Here is a 21,178-nt window from a genome sequence, read left to right as displayed (position 1 = left end):
CACACACACCGCCATCAGTTTATCATTAATAACATATAGAAGGATGGAACAACCTCACTGATTTATCTGGCTTGAATGTGTGATTTTCTTCCTTTGCATGATTGAATTAGAAGATGAACTGGATAAGACAAACCAATCTTGAGAACTACTCACTCTATAAAGAAATATAAGAGCGTTTAGATCACTAATTTAGTGATTTAAACGCTCATATATTTCTTCACACAGGGAGTAGCTCCCACTAAGTTATCCATAACATGTTTCCTCCAAAGATCCACCAACTCGTTTGCCTGATTTTTTTTTTCAGATTTTTACTGTATTTTTTTATCTTCTGTTGATTTGATTTTTCACTAATATACGTCAAAAATGAAGATGCTACGCCTGAAAAATCTTCGGTAATTGCACGTCGTTGTATGATTAGCCCTGACCTGAAGCCTTTTAGCACGTAATTAGCAATCATCATGTGGGGTTGCAACATGGTCCCGGCCGGTATCATCACATTGATTTGAATTTGGATTTGCTTCTGTCCCTTGCTCATTCTCTCACTTTGTTGTTTTCCTTGGGTATGAGGTAGGCATTTCACCAGATTATGTAGAGTGTCCTTGAATCTTGATTGATATCATCACCCAAGTTAATGCTAGATTGCGACATGGGTCTAGATATAAGACAAGCCTTGCAGTTGCTCATCACTCAGCTGTACTTAAGGTTAATTCTCTGTGAGTTCCTCTCTACCACTGGGTCGTGGTGAAAAAATCGCTAGAAATTTCGCCTTTGCTTCAAGAAAGGTGTGCTGCAGGTTATGCTGCCACTTGGGTGGTACTATTAGCAGTAATCCTGAACAATTTTCTTTATGCCAAGTAGAAATACAGTATGTAGTTGCATGTACTCCTAGTAGTAGACTAGTGGTAGCCTAGACAGGTGTGGTGCAGATGAGAGTAATGCATCCCTCAACTGAAACCTTATTAATGGCACAATGAATAAAGCAGCTAAACCACCAGCCATCTCTCTCTCTCTCGTTACTTTTTCTTGTCTGAAGATTATCACTGCCGCTGCGCGCGCCTTGTACTTTTTGAAGACGATCTTTGACTTGCAAGGGGCTAATTTGATTTCTTTTTTCTTTTCCTTCATGGATGGATGGACGGCCGGATGGATGCAGAGTGCATTATGAGGAGTGAGGAGGTGGGATGGGCGATGGCCTGTGGTGCAGGTGCAGATGGAGATGAAGGAGAGACAGCGGTGGCGGCCTGAGGAAGACGCCATCCTCCGCTCCTACGTCCGGCAGTATGGCCCCCGCGAGTGGAACCTGGTGGCGCAGCGCATGAACGTGCCCCTCGACCGCGACGCCAAGTCCTGCCTCGAGCGCTGGAAGAACTACCTCCGCCCCGGCATCAAGAAGGGCTCCCTCACCGACGACGAGCAGCGCCTCGTCATCCGCCTCCAGGCCAAGCACGGCAACAAGTGGAAGAAGATCGCCGCCGAGGTGCCTGGCCGGACGGCGAAGCGGCTCGGCAAGTGGTGGGAGGTGTTCAAGGAGAAGCAGCAGCGGGAGATCAGGGACAGCCGGAGGCCGCCACCTGAGCCCAGCCCCGACGAGAGGGGAAGGTACGAGTGGCTGCTCGAGAACTTCGCCGAGAAGCTCGTCAAGGAGAGGCAGCAGGTGGGAGTGGGCGCGACGCCGCTGCACCACCACCTCATGGCGGCTCCCATGCTCCCGCCCTGGATGTCGTCCACCGCTACCAACGGCGCGCCCGTCTCTCCGGCGCCACCGTCGCCGTCCGTGACGCTCAGCCTTGCCTCCGCCGTCGTCCCGCCCCCGACCGCCGCGCCGTGGATGCAGCAGCAGCAGCAGATGGCGGAGGACGGCGCCGCGTTCGGGTTCATCAGGCCGCCACCGGCGCCGGGCATGGTGCCGGATGCTCCTCAGGCAGCGCTGGCGGAGCTGGCCGAGTGCTGCAGGGAGCTGGACGAGGGGCACCGCGCGTGGGCCGCGCACCGGAAAGAGGCATCGTGGAGGCTGAAGCGCGTGGAGCTGCAGCTGGAGTCGGAGCGCGCGTGCCGGCGGCGCGAGGCCGCGGAGGAGTTCGAGGCCAAGATGCGAGCGCTGTGGGAGGAGCAGGCGGCCGCCGTGGAGCGTCTGGAGGCGGAGTACCGGGAGAAGGTGGCCGGGCTCCGGCGTGATGCCGAGATCAAGGAGCAGAAGATGGCGGAGCAATGGGCCGCCAAGCACGCCCGCCTTACCAAGTTCCTTGAGCAGGTCGGCTCGTCGTGCCGCCGCTGGCCGCCCGGCGAGATGAACGGCCGCTGACCGCGCGCTGGCTGCTTTCTTGCACGCGCAACATCCAAATCTCCAACAAGACGATGGCATCGCATGCTTGTTCGTTGCGCTTCTTTAGTTTTCTTCTCTTTTACAACCGTTGGAAGCTTCACTTCTCACTCTAGTCTAGCTGATCAGAAAATGTAAGCCGTTGCTGCTGCTACTGCCTTAATTTCACTTCTTTTCGGCCTGTCATTGATCATGCCAATCATCGTTTCTTAGCAATAAATAAACATTTGGAAATCCAAGACAAGTTCAACAAGAAATTATTTGATCGTGTCGTGGGCATCAAACTGTAACTTCTATGAAAAAGATCCATTCGATGTGACCAGGCGTCATGGTAAGCTATCAAACAAAAGAAGTAGAGTACATGGTATACAACAATTGATTTCAGGTGATGTAGTGTCCAATGCAGCAGGGTGCATTGCTAAGAGAAATTTTGGAACCCCATACGTTGGCATCAGCATTCAATCTTACATTTTTCTCAAGAATACAAAGATTCATTTAACAAGAAAGGCCACTAACATGATCTAGCAACAGTGCCTAAAAAGTTGTGGTGTTCTAAGCGTCAATCTGCAGGGCACACATCTGATGACGGCGAGACACAACAATATTGTTTCATTTGTAACAAGACAAATCACCCTATGACCATGCGTCGGTGTCCTACTCTCAAGATGCCGAAGCCGATGGCGATGCTTTGCGGATATGAAACTGAAAATATGGCCTTCTTTCATATGCCTGACAATGTCTGTAGGGAGGATCTCTCACCACAGGATTCACCAACGGCGTTGGTATCAGTTTCTGGCAGCTCTATCACCCCCAGTATCGTGGAGGCAGAGGTTGCTAAGATTGCTCAGTTTCAGCAGCAGTGGACTTGGGAGGCTATACTGCATGGCTAGGATGCTTTTCTCATGTCCTTCCCAAGCAAGGAAGTTCTACAGAGGGTGACTGGGTTTGCAGTTTTCATCATGTCTCACAATGTCACTATCGAGTTCAAGCCCTAGAACTCAGAGGAGATACCACATCGATTCGAGCTACTACCTATTTGGGTGCACGTGCATGGGGTGCCTCGCGCTCTTTGTCACTTCTTGGGTCTTTGGGCGGTCGGCTTGCTGATTGGCGCTACTCTGGATGTTGACCTTATCTGTTTGCGTCGAAGAGGAATTATTCGTATTCAGGTAGCGGTGATGAACGTCGATGCTTTCAAGAGGAGCACCGTTGATTCTCTCTCTTCTGATGTGGTTGTTCAAAGGAAGGGTTATGAGTTCCGATACCGTCTAGAAAAAATCAGAATTCCGTGTTGGTCCTGATTTCGTGCCTCGGGTCTGGGAGCACGGAGATGATCCAGGGGGAGACAAGGGACATGACAGGGAGGATACAGTAAGGGCCAACGATCCAAGTAAGAGGCCCACACCCACTTCATCGTCCGACGACTCGGGCGGAGTGATGCTCATGCAGCTGGCCACGTCCAAGCCTCTTTCGGGGGGGTGGGGGTCTTCGCCGCCGGATAAGATCTTCATTGCCGTCACACCGTCGAACCCTAATCGACTGCCTACCTACAAAGGCCGCTTCTACGTCACTAAAGGGGTCTTCTCCGTCGACCACAACATCACCGGCTTTGTCGTCTATGGCACCCCTGGATATCACTACGTCGGCTCCTTTGACGACGTCGGCGCCCTGGTCTTCGACACAGCCGACTCCGACTCACCTCGCGTCACCGCCTTGCCTCGCGACGGGAGCAGGGTGCGGCCTCAGTTAGAGGGGTTGGCACCTGCGGAGGCTCCTGCGAGTGCTTCATCGCCGCCGCCATCGCCTGCACCTGCTTCACCTACCCGACTTGGGGTGATTTTTTCCCCATCCGTTCGGGCTGACCATGAGTCACGATGGCGGACTTGCGAGATTTGTCCTCTACACCTTCGACGCCAGGAGGGGCGTCGGCGTCTAGGGCTCTTGCGGAAGCGGAGGCTGAGGTGCAGCCCATGCGGTCTTCTTCATCGTCGCCGCATCCATCTACTCCACCACTCGGGGTCACCGGAACTGTCACTACTGCCGACCTCACTCCCTCACTGCCGAGGCATAGCGGTCGTCACTCCTTCGGTGCTGATGGTAGAACAGCCACCGACGAGGACTCTCTAGCGAGGGCCATGCGCGGGACGGCTGCCCACAACCTCGACTACGAAGGTACCTCCTATCGTAAATCTTTTTTGTCTTTTAATAAATCCAAAGTATCTTCAAATATTATTAGCCGTGGAGTTTCTTTAGGACGCAATGAGAAAGAGGTAGATTTTTTTCTTTGGGCTCTTGAACAAGTGGAGTTCGACCGGCTTATGGTTGCTCCTAGGTTGTCGATGTTTGCGGACCCTCTTGTGAGGAGTATGAGCATGCTGATGCCAATCATGAAGGCAAGCTTCTCTCCCATCCCTTTAAAGTCACGACTGGAGTAGACCTAGATGATACTGTACGTGACACTATGCTATGTGAGCTTGTCACGTCGGTACAAAAGAACAAGTCTAATTCAGCTAAGAAAAGAGGGCGCCCATCTAGGAGGGCAAAGGTCTCTAAATAGAAAAACGGTTCATCATGAGAGGCATGCCTTGGAATAGTAGAGGTCTTGGTGACTTGGCTAAACACAAACATATTGCCGATTGTGTAAAGGATCATGCATTGGACTTTGTGGCCATCACTGAGTCGGGCAAACGAGTGAAGGAAATATGCCCTAGAGGATATAATAAAGTTGTTATTTTATATTTCCTCATATCATGATAAATGTTTATTATTCATGCTAGAATTTTATTAACCGGAAACTTGATACATGTGTGGATACATAGACAAAACACTATGGCCCTGGTAAGCCTCTACTAGACTAGCTCGTTAATCAAAGATGGTTAAGTTTCCTAACCGTAGACATGTGTTGTCATTTGATGAACGGGATCACATCATTAGGAGAATGATGTGATGGACAAGACCCATTCGTTAGCTTACCATTATGATCGTTTAGTTTTATTGCTATTGCTTTCTTCATGTCATAAACATATTCCTTCGACCATGAGATTATGAAACTCCCGGATACCGGAGAAATACCTTGTGTGCGATCAAACATCACAACGTATATGGGTGGTTATAAAGATGCTCTACATGTATCTCCGAAGGTGTTTGTTGGGTTGGCATAGATCAAGATTAGGATTTCTCACTCCTAGTATCGGAGAGGTATCTCTGGGCCCTCTCGGTAATACACATCATAAGAAGCCTTGCAAGCAAAGTGACTAATGAGTTAGTTACATGATGATGTATTACGAAACAAGTAAAGAGACTTGCGGGTAACAAGATTGAACTAGGTATGAAGATACCGACGATCGAATCTCGGGCAAGTAACATACCGATGGACAAAGGGAATACCGTATATTGTCCTAACGGTTCGACCGATAAAGATCTTCGTAGAATATGTAGGATCCAATATGAGCATCTAGGTGCCGCTATTGGTTATTGACCAGAGAGGTGTCTCGATCATGTCTACATAGTTCTCGAACACGTAGGGTCCGCACGCCTAACGTTCGATGACGATATTGTATTATATGAGTTATGTGATTTGCTGATCGAATGTTGTTCGGAGTCCCGGATGGGATCACGGACATGACGAGGAGTCTCTAAATGGTCAAGAGGTAAAGATCGATATATAGGATGATAGTATTCAGACACCAGAAGTGTTCTGGAGGGTACCGGGTACATATCGGGTCATCGAAAAGGAGTTTCAGACAACCCTGGCAAAGATATGGGCTTAGTGGGCCGAGGGAGGGACAGACCAGCCCACGAGGGGCTGGTGTGCCCCTTTCCCTGGCCGCAGGCCCTAGATGAAGGAAAGGAGGGGGCGCCACCTCCTCATGCCTTCCCCCTTGGTGGGAGAAAGGAAAGGGGGGGGGGGCACCTCCTCCTTCCTTCCCCTCATCGCCAAAAGAAGGAAGGGGGGGCGCCGGCCTAGGGCAGGAGCCCAAGTAGGATCCCTCCTACTTAGGGTGCCCCTAGGGCTTCTCCCTCTCCCTCCCACCTATATATATGAAGGGAGAGGCACCTAGAACACACAACAACGTCGGTTAGCCGTGTGCGGCGCCTCCCTCCACAGATTACACCCTCGGTCATATTCTGGTAGTGCTTAGGGAAAGCCCTACGTGAATCACTTCACCATCACCGTCACCATGTCATCATGCTGACAGAACTCATCTACTTCCTCGACACTTTGCTGGATTAAGAGTTCAAGGGACTTCATCGAGCTGAACGTGTGCAGAACTCGGAGGTACCATACGTTCGGTGCTTGATCGGTCGGAACGAGAAGAAGTTCGACTACATCAACCGCATTGTCAAACACTTCCACGTTCGGTCAACGAGGGTACGTAGACACACTCTCCCCCTCTCGTTGCTATGCATCTCCTACATAGATCTTGTGTGAGCGTAGGATTTTTTTAAATTGCATGCTACATTCCCCAACAGTGGCATCCGAGCCAGGTCTATGCATAGATGATATTCACGAGTAGAACACAAAGAGTTGTGGGCGGTGATCTTCATACTTCTTACCACCAATCTCTTATTTTGATTTGGCGGTATTGTTTGATGAAGCGGCCCGGACCAACCTTACATGACCACGTTTTTGAGACCGGTTCCACCGACAGACATGCAACTAGTTTTGCATAAAGGTGGATGGCGGGTGTCTGTTTCTCCTACTTTAGTTGAATCGAATTTGACTGTGGCAGGTCCTTGTTAAAGGTTAAAACAGCAAACTTGATAAATCACTGTTGTGGTTTTGTGCTGTAGGTAAGAACGGTTCATGCTAGAAGCCCGTAGCAGCCACGTAAAACTTGCAACAACAAAGTAGAGGACGTCTAACTTGTTTTTGCAGGGCATGCTTGTGATGTGATATGGTCAAGACATGATGTGATATACGTTACTATATGAGATGATCATGTTTTGTAAAAGTTATCGACAACTGGCAGGAGCCTTATGGTTGTCTCTTTATTGTATGAAATGCAAACGCCATGTAATTGCTTTACTTTATCACTAAGCGATAGCGATAGTTGTAGAAGCAATAGTTGGCGAGACGACCACGATGCTACGATGGAGATCGAGGTGTCGAGCCGGTGAAGATGGAGATCATGACGATGCTTTGGAGATGGAGATCAAAAGCACAAGATGATGATGGACATATCATGTCACATATTTTGATTGCATGTGATGTTTATCTTTTATGCATCTTATTTTGCTTAGTACGGCGGTAGCATTATAAGATGATCCCTTAACTAAAATTTCAAGGTATAAGTGTTCTCCCTAAGTATGCACCATTGCGACAGTTCTTCGTGCTGAGACACCACATGAGGATCAGGTGTGATAGGCTCTACGTTCACATACAATGGGTGCAAGACAGTTTTGCACATGCAGAATACTTGGGTTAAACTTGACGAGCCTAGCATGTACAGACATGGCCTTGGAACACTGGAGACCGAAAGGTCGAACGTGAATCATATAGTAGATATGGTCAACATAGAGATGTTCACCATTGATGACTACTCCGTCTCACGTGATGATCATACATGGTTTAGTTGATTTGGATCACGTATCATTTAGATGACTTGAGCGATGTGAAGGAAATATTCCCTAGAGGCAATAATAAATTTATTATTTATTTCCTTATTTCATGATAAATGTTTATTATTCGTGCTAGAATTGTATTAACCGGAAACTTAGTACATGTGTGAATACATAGACAAACAGAGTGTCACTAGTATGCCTCTACTTGACTAGCTCGTTGATCAAAGATGGTTAAATTTCCTAGCCATTGACATGAGTTGTTATTTGATGAACGGGATCACATCATTAGAGAATGATGTGATTGACTTGACACATCCATTAGCTTAACACTATGACCGTTTAGTTTGTTTCTATTGCTTTGTTCATAACTTATACATGTTCCTGTGACTATGAGATTAAGCAACTCCCGAATACCGGAGGAACACTTAATGTGCTATCAAACGTCACAACGTAACTAGGTGATTATAAAGGTGCTCTATAGGTGTCTCAGATGGTATTTGTGGGGTTGGCATAAAACGAGATTAGTATTTGTCACTCCGTGTTTCGGAGAGGTATCGCTGGGCCCTCTCGGTGATGCACATCACTATGAGCCTTGCAAGCAATGTGACTAATGAGTTAGTTGCGGCATGATGCATTATGGAACGAGTAAAGAGACTTGCCAGTAATGAGATTGAACTAGGTATTGAGATACTGACAATTGAATCTCGGGCAAGTAGCATACTGATGACAAAGGGAACAACGTATGTTGTTATGCGGTTTGACCGATAAAGATCTTCGTAGAATATGTAGGAACCAATATGAGCATCCAGGTTCCGCTATTGGTTATTGACCGGAACTGAGTCTCGGTCATGTCTACATAGTTCTCGAACTCGTAGGGTCTGCACACTTAACATTCGATGACGATCGGTATTATGAGTTTATGTGTTTTGATGTACCGAAGGTTGTTCGGAGTCCCACATGTGATCACGGACATGACGAGGAGTCTTGAAATGGTCGAGACATCAAGATTGCTATATTGAAAGGCTATGTTTGGACACCGGAAAGGTTCCGAGTGGTTCGGGCATTTTTCAAGAGTACTGGGAGGTTACCGGACCCCCCCGGGGAGTTAATGGGCCTTAATGGGCCATGGTGGAAGAGAGGAGGAGGCGGCCAAGGTGGGGGCGCCCCCCGCAAGCCCAATCCTAATTAGGAGGGGGGCCTGCCCCCATTTCCTTCTCTCCTCTCCCTCTTCCTTCTTCTCCTACTCCAACTAGGGAAGGGGGGAAACCTACTCCTACTGGGAGTAGGACTCCCTCCCTTGGGCGCACCATAGAGAGAGCCGACCCTCCCCTCCTCCAATCCTTTATATACGGGGGAGGGGGGCACCCCAAAGACACACAAGTTGATCTTTAACCGTGTGCGATGCCCCCCTCCACAGTTTTCCACCTCGGTCATATCATCGTAGTGCTTAGGCGAAGCCCTGCGCTGGTAACTTTAGTATCACCGTCACCACACCGTCGTGCTAACGGAACTCTCCCTCGGCCTCAGCTGGATCTAGAGTTCGAGGGACGTCACCGAGCTGAACGTGTGCAGATCGCGGAGGTGCCGTGCGTTCGGTACTTGATCGGTTGGATCGCGAAGACGTTCGACTACATCAACTGCGTTACTTAACGCTTCCGCTTTTGGTATACGAGGGTACGTGGACACACTCTCCCCTCTCGTTGCTATGCATCACGTAGATAGAACTTGCGTGATCGTAGGATTTTTTTGAAATTACTGCGTTCCCCAACAGTGGCATCGGAGCTAGGTCTATGCGTAGATGTTATATGCATGAGTTGTACACAAAGAGTTGTGGGCGATAATAGTCATACTGCTTACTAGCATGCCATACTTTGATTCGGCGGTATTGTTGGATGAAGCGGCTCAGACCAACATTACGCGTACGCTTACGCGAGACTAGTTTTACCGACATGCTTCGCACACAGGTGGCTAGTGAGTGTATGTTTCTCCAACTTTAGTTGAATCGAGTGTGGCTATGCCCGGTCCTTGTTGATGGTTAAAACAGCACACTTGACAAAAAATCGTTGTGGTTTTGATGCGTAGGTAAGAATAGTTCTTGCTAGAAGCCCGTAGCAGCCACGTAAAACTTGCAACAACAAAGTAGAGGACGTCTAACTTGTTTTTGCAGGGCTTGCTATGATGTGATATGGTCAAGGCATGATGTGATATAAATTGTTGTATGAGATGATCATGTTTTGTAACAAAGTTATCGGCAACTGACAGGAGTCATATTATTGTCGCTTTATTGTATGCAATGCAATCGCCATGTAATTGTTTTACTTTATCACTAAGCGTTAGCGATAGTCGTAGTAACAATAGTTGGTGAGACGACAACGATGCTATGATGGACATCAAGGTGTCGCGCCGGTGACGATGGAGATCATGATGATGCTTTGGTGATGGAGATCATGAGCAGAAGATGATGATGGCCATATCATGTCACATATTTTGATTGCATGTGATGTTTATCTTTTATGCATCTTATTTTGCTTAGTACGGCGATAGCATTATAAGATAATCCCTTACTAAATTTCAAGGTACAAGTGTTCTCCCTGAGTATGCACCGTTGCTACAGTTCGTCATGCCGAGACACCACGTGATGATCGGGTGTGATAAGCTCTACGTTCACATACAACGGGTGCAAGCCAGTTTTGCACACACAGAATACTCGGGTTAAACTTGACGAGCCTAGCATATGCAGATATGGCCTCGAAACACTGGAGACCGAAAGGTCGAGCGTGAATCATATAGTAGATATGATCAACATAGAGATGTTCACCATTCAAAACTACTCCATCTCACGTGATGATCGGACATGGTTTAGTTGATTTGGATCACGTGATCATTTAGATGACTAGAGGGATGTCTATCTAAGTGGGAGTTCTTAAGTTATATGATTAGTTGAACTTTAATTTATCATGAACTTAGTCCTGATAGTATTTTGCAAATTATATTGTAGATCAATAGCTCGCGTTGTAGCTTCCCTATGTTTTTTATATGTTCCTAGAGAAAACTAAGTTGAAAGATGATAGTAGCAATGATGCGAACTGGGTCCGTGATCTGAGGTTTATCCTCATTGCTGCACAGAAGAATTATATCCCTGATGCACCGCTAGGTGACAAAATTATTGCAGGAGCAGATGCAGACATTATGAACGTTTGGCTAGCTTAATATGATGACTACTTGATAGTTTAGTGCACCATGCTTTACGGCCTAGAATCGGGACTTCAAACATGTTTCGAGCGTCATGGACCATATGAGATGTTCCAGGAGTTGAAGTTAATATTTCAAGCAAATACCCGAGTTGAGAGATATGAAGTCTCCAACAAGTTCTATAGCTAAAAGATGGAGGAGAATAGCTCAAGCAGTGACCATGTGCTCAGATTGTCTGGGTAATACAATCGCTGGAATCAAGTGGGAGTTAATCTTCCAGATAAGAAAGTGATTGACAGAGTTCTCTAGTCACCATCACCAAGTTACTGGAACTTCGTGATGAACTATAATATGCAAGGGATGAGAGAATTGTCGAGCTCTTCGTGATGCTGAAATCGACGAAGGTAGAAATCAAGGAAAAGCATCAAGTGTTGATGATTAAACAAGACCACTAGTTTCAAGTAAAGGGCAAAGGAAAAGAAAGTGAACTTCAAGAAGAATGGCAAGCAAGTTGTCACTCCCGTGAAGAAGCCCAAAGCTGGACCTAAACCTGAAACTAAGTGCTTCTACTGCACAGGAAATGGTCACTGGAAGCGGAGTTACCCCAAATATTTGGTGGATAAGAAGGATGGCAAGGTGAAGAAAGGTATATTTGATATACATGTAATTGATGTGTAATTTACTAGTGTTTATAGTAACCCCTGGGTATTTGATATATGTTTAGTTGCTAAAATTAGTAACTCGAAATAGGAGTTGCAGAATAAACAGAGACTAGTTGAGGGTGAAGTGACGATGTGTGTTGGAAGTGGTTCCAAGATTGATATGATCATCATCACACAACCTCTATACTTTTGGGATTAGAGTTGAACCTAAATAAATGTTATTTGGTGTTTGTGTTAAAGCATGAATATGATTAGATAATGTTTATTGCAATAGGGTTATTCATTTAAGACAGAGAATAATTGTTATTCTGTTTACATGAATAAAACCTTCCATGGTCATACACCCAATCTTGATGGTTTATTGAATCTTGATCGTAGTTATACACATATTCATAATATTGATGCCAAAATATGCAAAGTTGATAATGATAGTGCAACATATTTGTGGCACTGCCGTTTGGGTCATATTGGTGTAAAGCGCATGAAGAAACTCCATAAAGATTGACATTTGGAATCACTTGATTATGAATCATTTGATACTTGCGAACCGTGCCTTATGGGCAAGATGACTAAAACTCCGTTCTCCGGAACAATGGAACGAGCTGCTGACTTATTGGAAAAAATACATACCGATGTATGCGGTCCAATAGGTATTCATGCTCGTGGCGGGTATCGCTATTTTCTGACCTTCACAGATGATTTGAGCAGATATGGGTATATCTACTTGATGAAACATTCGAAAAGTTCAAGGAATTTCAGAGTGAAGTAGAAAATCATCATAACAAGAAAATAAAGTTTCTACGATCTGATCGTAGAGCTGAATATTTGAGTTACGAGTTTGGCCTTCATTTAAAACAATGTGGAATAGTTTCACAACTCACGCCACCTGGAACACCACGACGTAATGTCCGAACATCGTAACCGCACTTTATTAGATATTGTGCAATCTATGATGTCTCTTACCGACCTACCACTATCGTTTTGGGATTATGCATTAGAGACAGCTGCATTCACTTTAACTAGGGACAATCAAAATCCGTTGAGACGATGCCTTATGAACTGTGTTTTGGCAAGAAACCAAAGTTGTCGTTTCTTAAAATTTGGGGCTGCGATGCCTATGTGAAAAAGCTTCAACCTGATAAGCTCAAACCCAAATCAGAGAAATGGGTCTTCATAGGATACCCAAGGGAAACTGTTGGGTACACCTTCTATCACAGATCCGAAGGGTAGGTTGTTGCTAAGAATGGATCCTTTCTAGAGAAGGAGTTTCTCTCGAAAGAAGTGAGTGGGAGGAAAGTAGAACTTGATGTGGTAATTGTACCTTCTCCCGAATTGGAAAGTACTTCATCACAGAAATCAGTTCCAGTGATTCCTACACCAATTAGTGAGGAAGCTAATGATGATGATCATGAAACTTCAGATCAAGTTACTACGGAACCTCGTAGGTCTTCCAGAGTACGGCCCGCACCAGAGTGGTACGGTAATCCTGTTCTGTAAGTCATGTTACTAGACCATGACGAACCTACGAACTATGAGGAAGCGATGATGAGCCCAGATTCCGTGAAATGTCTGGAGGCCATGAAATCTGAGATAGGATCCATGTATGAGAACAAAGTGTGGACTTTGGTGGACTTGCCCGATGATCGGCAAGCCATAGAAAATAAATGGATCTTCAAGAGGAAGACGGACGTTTAGTAGTGTTACTATCTACAAAGTTTGACTTGTCCGAAAAAGGTTTTCGACAAAGTTCAAGGTGTTGACTACAATGAGATTTTCTCAAGTGTAGCGATGCTTAAAACCATCTGAATCAAGTTAGCAGTTGCCATATTTTGTGAAATCTGGCAAATGAATGTCAAAATTGCATTCCTTAAATGGATATTTTTTAAAGAAGAGTTGTATATGATGCAACCAGAAGGTTTTGTCGATCCTAAAGGTACTAACAAGGTGTGCAAGCTCCAGCGATCCATCTATGGACTGGTGCAAGCATCTCGGAGTTTGAATATACGCTTTGATGAGTTGATCAAAGCATATAGTTCTATACATACTTGCGGTGAAGCCTGTATTTACAAGAAAGTGAGTGGGAGCACTACAGCCTTTCTGATAAGTATATGTGATTGACATATTGTTGATCAGAAATAATGTAGAATTTTTCTGGAAAGCATAAAGGAGAGTTTGAAAGGAGATTTTTCAAAGAAAGACCTCAGTGAAGTTGCTTATATATTGGGCATCAAGATCTATAGAAATAGATCAAGACACTTGATAAGTTTTTTCAATGAATACATACCTTGGCATGTTTTTGAAAGAGCTCAAAATTGATCAGTCAAAGAAGGAGTTCTTGTCTGTATAACAAGGTGTAAAGTTGAGTAAGACTCAAAACCCGACCACAACAGAAAATAGAAAGAGAATGAAAGTCATTCCCTATGCCTCAGCCATAGGTTATATAAAGTATGTTCTGTTGTGTACCAGACCTATTGTGTACCTTGCCATGAGTTTGGAAAGGGGGTACAATAGTGATCTAAGAGTAGATCACTGGACATCGGTCAAAATTATCCTTAGTGAGGACTAAGGAAATGTTTCTTGGTGATGGGGGTGATAAAGAGTTCGTCGTAAAGAGTTACGTCGATGCAAGCTTTTACACCGATCCAAATGACTTTAAGTCTCAATCTGGATACATATTGAAAGTGGGAGAAATTAGCTAGAGTAGCTCTATGCAAAGCATTGTAGACATAGAATATTTGCAAAATACATACGGCTCTCAATGTGACAGACCCGTTGACTAAACTTCTCTCATAAGCAAAACATGATCACACCTTAGTAATCTTTGGGTGTTAATCACATAGCAATATGAACTAGATTATTGACTCTAGTAAACCCTTTGGTTATTGGTCACATGGCAATGTGAACTATGGGTGTTAATCACATACATATGTGAACTATTGATGTTAAATCACATGGTGATGTGAACTAGATTATTGACTCTAGTGCAAATGGGAGACTGAAGGAAAAATATGCCCTAGAGGCAATAATAAAATTATTATTTATTTCCATATTTCATGATAAATGTTTATTATTCATGCTAGAATTGTATTAACCGGAAACTTAGTACATGTGTGAGTACATAGACAAACAGAGTGTCACTAGTATGCCTCTACTTGACTAGCTCGTTGATCAAAGATGGCTAAAGTTTCCTAGCCGTTGACATGAGTTATCATATGATGAATGGGATCACATCATTAGAGAATGATGTGATTTACTTGACCCATCCGTTAGCTTAGCACTATGATCGTTTAGTTTGTTGCTGTTGCTTTCTTCATAACTTATACATGTTCCTATGACTATGAGATTATGCCACTCCCAAATACCGGAGGAACACTTAGTGTGCTATCAAACATCACAACGTAACTGGGTGATTGTAAAGATGCTCTACTGGTGTCTCCGATGGTGTTTGTTGGGTTGGCATAGATCGAGATTAGGATTTGTCACTCCGTGTTTCGGAGAGGTATCTCTGGGCCCTCTCGGTGATGCACATCACTATAAGCCTTGCAAGCAATGTGACTAATGAGTTAGTTGCGGGACAATGCATAGTAAAGAGACTTGCCAGTAATGATATTGAACTAGGTACTGAGATACCGACGATCGAATCTCGGGCAAGTAGCATACCGATGACAAAGGGAACAACATATGTTGTTATGCGGTTTGACCGATAAAGATCTTCGTAGAATATGTAGGAACCAATATGAGCATCCAGGTTCCGCTATTGGTTACTGACCGGAAGTGAGTCTTGGTCATGTCTACATAGTTTTTGAACCGGTAGGGTTCGCATGCTTAACGTTCGATGATGATAGATATTATGAGTTTATGTGTTTTGATGTACCGAAGGTTGTTCGAAGCCCCGAATGTGATCACGGACATGACGAGGAGTCTCGAAATGGTCGAGACATAAAGATTGATATATTGTAAGGCTATGTTTGGACACCGGAAAGGTTCCGAGTGGTTCGCACTTTACCGGAGTACCGGGAGGTTTCTGGAACCCCCCGGGGAGTTAATGGGCCTTAATGGGCCATGGTGGAAGAGACGAGGAGGCGGCCAAGGTGGGGGCACCCCCCAAGCCCAATCCGAATTGGGAGAGGGGCCGACCCCCATTTCCTTCTCTCCCTCTCTCTTCCTTCTTCTCCTACTCCAACTAGGGAAGGGGGGAAACCTACTCCTACTAGGAGTAGGACTCCTCCCCCTTGGGCGCGCCATAGAGAGGGCCGGCCCTCCCCTCCTCCACTCCTTTATATACGGGGGAGGGGGGCACCTCATAGACACACAAGTTGATCTTTAGCCGTGTGTGGTGCCCCCTCCACAGTTTTCCACCTCGGTCATATCGTCGTAGTGCTTAGGTGAAGCCCTACGCCGGTAACTTCATCATCACCGTCACCACGCCATCGTGCTGACGGAACTCTTCCTCGGCCTCTGGTGGATCTAGAGTTTGAGGGACGTCACCGAGCTGAACGTGTGCAGATCATGGAGGTGCCGTGCGTTCGGTACTTGATCGGTTGGATCACGAAGACGTTCGACTACATCAACCGCGTTACTTTACGCTTCCACTTTTGCTCTATGAGGGTACGTGGACACACTCTACCCTCTCGTTGCTATGCATCATCTAGATAGATCTTGCATGACCGCAGGATTTTTTTTGAAATTACTACGTTCCCCAACAGGATGTCTATCTAAGTGGGAGTTCTTAAGTAATTTGATTAATTGAACTTTAATTTATCATGAACTTAGTCCTGATAGTATTTGCAAATTATGTTGTAGATCAATAGCTCATGTTGTAGCTCCCCTATGTTTTTTGATATGTTCCTAGAGAAAACTAAGTTGAAAGATGATAGAAACAATGATGTGGACTGGGTCCGTGATCTGAGGATTATCCTCATTGCTGCACAGAAGAATTATACCTTGGATGCACCGCTAGGTGACAGACCTATTGCAGGAGCAATTGCAGACGTTATGAACATTTTGGCAATCTCGATATGATGACTATTTGATAGTTTAGTGCGCCATGCTTTACGGCTTGGAATCAGGGCTTCAAAGACATTTTGAACGCCACAGAGCATATGAGATGTTCCAAGAGCTGAAATTGGTATTTCAGATTCATGCCCATGTCTTGAGGTATGAGAACTCTGACAAGTACTTTGCCTACAAGATGGAGGAGAATAGCTCAGCTAATGAGCATGTGCTCAGAATGTCTGAGCACTACAATTACTTGAATCAAGTGGGAGTTAATATTCCGTATAAGATAGTGATTGACAGATTTCTCTAGTCACTATCACAAAGCTATGATGCGGAGCATCCTACGGTCATCCCCATGGACCTACCATCGTCTCACCAAGCACCAAGAGGACACATGACAAGAGCACGAGCTAGAGCTCTTGAGATCGAGGTGACTTCTCTCCTTAGTGTTATCTCATATGATCCTCTCGAGACATGGCTAATACCTAAGTCCAGAATGTTGTGCATGATTAGGTACCAAGAGGACCCTCGTGAGGATGCACATGAAGATGGACAAGACCCCAAGTCCACGGAAGAAGAGAACCAATGGAAGAAGGCGAGAACAGCTTCCAAGCCCCGGACATCCGGCCATGGCCCCGGACATCCGGCCATGGCCTCGGACATCCGGCCCCTGGAGATCTACACCATAGCCAGGAGTCTGCAGCAGAAGCTACAGGGCCCGGACGTCCGGCGTCCAGCTCGGACATCCGGCCCTCTGCCCCAGAAATCCGGCCTCCTACCTGGACATCCGGACACGCCGTCCAGGGAGCACAGAAGGCTGCCCTGGCAGACCGAACATCCGGCCGTCACCTCGGACATCCGGTCCCTCCCAAAGCCTCGGACATCTGGCCCCACCGCCCGAACGTCCGGCCCCGTCCATCTAGAGAGCAGCAAGGTCAACTCCACCAGCCCGGACATCCGGCGGAACAGCCCGGAAATTCGGCCCCTCGCGAGCGCCCGGACATCCGGCCCCCTCCTGCCTGCGTGCAGCACATCCGGGCCGTGACCATGTACCCCTTCGCCCCTTGGACTATATATACTCCCTCTCCACCTACGTTCTAGGGTTAGCATTGGTTTAGCTCATTTGAGATAGAGCATTGCTCATCCATTTCGAATCTACTCCTCGTGAGGGACCGCACCTCTTTGGAGAAGATCCACCCGAATTCAAGACCTCCATCCGGAGAAGACAATCAAGACCTCCCACGGAGAAGAACGGCTACCTTTGTATCATCCCTTGTTGACTTTGGATCTCGTGTTACTTTGTGCCTCGATGATCTAGCACTGGTGTGATCATATTCGTGCCGGTTGAGTGTTTCTCTTGTTTTCCCCCGTGATTTCCCTCGTGTTCTTCCGCGCATTCTTCATGTTCCTCGTAGGGATCCTCTCAAAACATGAAAGATCGGCCCCATAGGGTTCCGCCCTACATCATCTTGGTATCATGAGCCACGTTGATCACGTTTTTGGAGCCCCCACCCTGTGTTTTCTAGCTTGATTTTGTTGTTTTTGTCCTAAATCCAAAAATCCCCACCAAAAATAGCCCAATTTTTTTTGTGATTTGTTGGTGTGATGAAGTTTTGTTGGATTTGATCCACGGATCTGCTTTGCATCGAGTGGATCTAGCTTTTCCCCTCCTTTTCCGCGATTTCCATCCACAAGTTCATCCGAATTTTGCCGCGGAGTTGCCCTTTTTCCCGTGGAGTTCATCCCGTTTGGCCACAATCCAGGCACCCAGACATCCACCCAAGCCCCCGGACATCCGGCCCGTGGCAGCTCCAACTCCATCCCCCGTGCCATTTTCCGCCTAGTTTTGCCAAATTTTGCCCCGGTGCCCACGCATACTTCCGCATACCACCACCGCTTTCCGCAAGCACCACCACTGAAAGATCATGGATGTCGCCTAGAGGGGGGGGGGTGTGAATAGGCGCTTTAAAATAATTACGGTTTAGGCTTGAACAAATGCGGAATAAACCTAGCGGTTAATTTGTCAAGCATAAAACCTACAACAACTAGGCTCACCTATGTGCACCAACAACTTATGCTAAGCAAGATAAGTAACTATGTGATTACAAGATATAAAAGAAAGAACAATATGGCTATCACAAAGTAAAGTGCATAAGTAAAGGGCTCGGGTAAGAGATAACCGAGGCACGCGGAGACGATGATGTATCCCGAAGTTCACACCCTTGCGGACGCTAATCTCCATTTGGAGCGGTGTGGAGGCACAATGCTCCCCAAGAAGCCACTAGGGCCACCGTAATCTCGTCCTGCCCTCGCACGATGCAAGATGCCGTGATTCCACTAAGGGACCCTTGAGGGCGGTCACCGAACCCGTACACATGGCAACCCTTGGGGGCGGTCACCGAACCCGTATACTTTGGCTACCCTTGGGGGCGGTAACTGGTACCCGTCAAATTGCTCGGGGCGATCTCAACAACCTAATTGGAGACCCCGATGCTTGCCCAGAGCTTTACACCACAATGATTGAGCTCCGAACACCACCAACCGTCTAGGGCGCCCAAGCACCCAAGAGGAACAAGCTCAAGGGTACCAAGCACCCAAGAGTAATAAGCTTCTTGTCGGTGTCAAAACCGGCGGATCTCGGGTAGGGGGTCCTGAACTGTGCGTCTAGGCGGATGGTAATAGGAGACAAGGGACACGATGTTTTTACCCTAGTTCGGGCCCTCTTGATGGAGGTAAAACCCTACTCCTGCTTGATTAATATTGATGATATGGGTAGTACAAGAGTAGATCTACCACGAGATCAAAGAGGCGAAACCCTAGAAGCTAGCCTATGGTATGATTGTTGTTCGTCCTACAGACTAAAACCCTCCGGTTTATATAGACACCGGAGAGGGTTAGGGTTACACAGAGTCAGTTACAATGGTAGGAGATCTACATATCCGTATCGCCAAGCTTGCCTTCCACGCCAAGGAAAGTCCCATCCGGACACGGGACGAAGTCTAAACCCTAAACTCTAAACCCTAAACCCTAACCCTAAACCCTAAACCCTAAACCTCTTCAATCTTATATCTTCACAGTCCAGGAGTCCGGCCAACAATGATAGTTCGGCTATCCGGACACCCCCTAATCCGGGACTCCCTCAGTAGCCCCCGAACCAGGCTTCAATGACGATGAGTCCGGCGCGTAGATTGTCTTCGGCATTGCGAGGCGGGTTCTTCTCCAAATTCCATATACTTGTTGAATAGTGTCCGGCTTCTGATAAATGTTGCACTCCTTGGCTTCCACGCCCAATAATGGCCATCTTCCACATGTCGAACGAACGCGAAAAGCCAGGGTATTTTTACACTTTCCCTCCTAGCTGCGCAAATGAGCCGCCTATAAAAAGAGACGAGGATCTAGATCCGAATCACACCATCCCCCCTCCGCAAGCTTTCATCAGAGCGCCTCTGACAAAAAATCCATTCCATCATGGACAGTCGACGCGACTCCTCCTCTCGTGCTCCCAGCTCCCAGCTGGGGATTGGGAGAGATGCTCAGTCCCGCATAGCAAGCTAGTGACGCTCCAAACCAAGGGATTTCTTCCCCCAGCCTTCGTGGTTCCGGTTCGAGCCAGACTTGCCACCTATAAGGGCGGAAAGCAAGCGGAGAGCGTCCTTGATCCTTCCAAAGGAGAGCGGGTATGCTTTGACTCTTATCTGATAAGAGGACTCGGATTTCCAATACATCCGTTTCTCCGGGGGCTCCTGGAGTTCTACGGCCTCCAGCTGCACCACCTTACGCCTGCCTCCATTCTGCACATCGCGGGCTTCGTGGCCCTTTGCGAACTGTTCTTGGGCGTCGAGGCTCATTTTGCGCTATGGAAGAGATTATTCTGCCTCGTACCCCGTTCTCATGAGGGGTCAATATATCAAGTGGGCGGAGCCGAGCTATGGCGCATCGCCGGGACCGGATATCTATCCGGAACCCCGAAGAAGGCGTCCGAAGACTGGCCTTCGGAATGGTTTTATATAGAAGACACCCCGCTACCTGATCCCGTTTGGATCGGCCTCCCGGAGTCCAATAATGCTCCCTTGAAGAAACACCTAAGTTGGCGTCCACGGAGCCCCCAAAGGGAGAACGACAGGGACGTCCTTTACCTGATGAGCCGAATAAGGTTGCTAGTTCATTCCGTACTGACCATGATCGGTGTCATGGCCATCTGCATTATGCGGGGGGTGCAGCCGCTCCAGTATAGGGGCCACCCCATGTGGGATTTCAACGGGGAGGACGATGCCACCCGTCACGGCCGTACGGGGCTGGGATCGGTCGCCGATCTGGTGAAGATCTTGTCCGCGCTGTACAAGGGGGAAGAGGAGGATTTTCTCCGTGTCAGTCCATTAAACGGATTTTCTATGAACAATCCTCGAAGCTGGGTAAGCGGACATATCCTTTTTTGCACATC

At 46.9% G+C, this 21,178-nt stretch overlaps 1 protein-coding gene across 1 annotated transcript in view; it reads left to right on the top strand.

The window, feature by feature from the left end:
• Positions 1-2,588, top strand: part of LOC119307725 (protein rough sheath 2-like) — a 4,274-nt gene extending 1,686 nt beyond the window's left edge. The window contains exon 2 of the mRNA XM_037583802.1: positions 1,154-2,588. Within this exon, the coding sequence (XP_037439699.1) occupies positions 1,211-2,302 (1,092 nt within the window). The 5' untranslated portion in view covers positions 1,154-1,210 and the 3' untranslated portion in view covers positions 2,303-2,588. The remainder of the gene's footprint in view (positions 1-1,153) is intronic.
• Positions 2,589-21,178: the final 18,590 nt, after the last annotated feature.

This window comes from Triticum dicoccoides, chromosome 5B (assembly GCF_002162155.2).
Source record: "Triticum dicoccoides isolate Atlit2015 ecotype Zavitan chromosome 5B, WEW_v2.0, whole genome shotgun sequence".
Lineage (NCBI taxonomy): Eukaryota > Viridiplantae > Streptophyta > Magnoliopsida > Poales > Poaceae > Triticum > Triticum dicoccoides.
The sequence above is the reverse complement of the archived record's forward strand: the minus strand, read 5'-3'. Positions and strand labels throughout refer to the sequence as shown.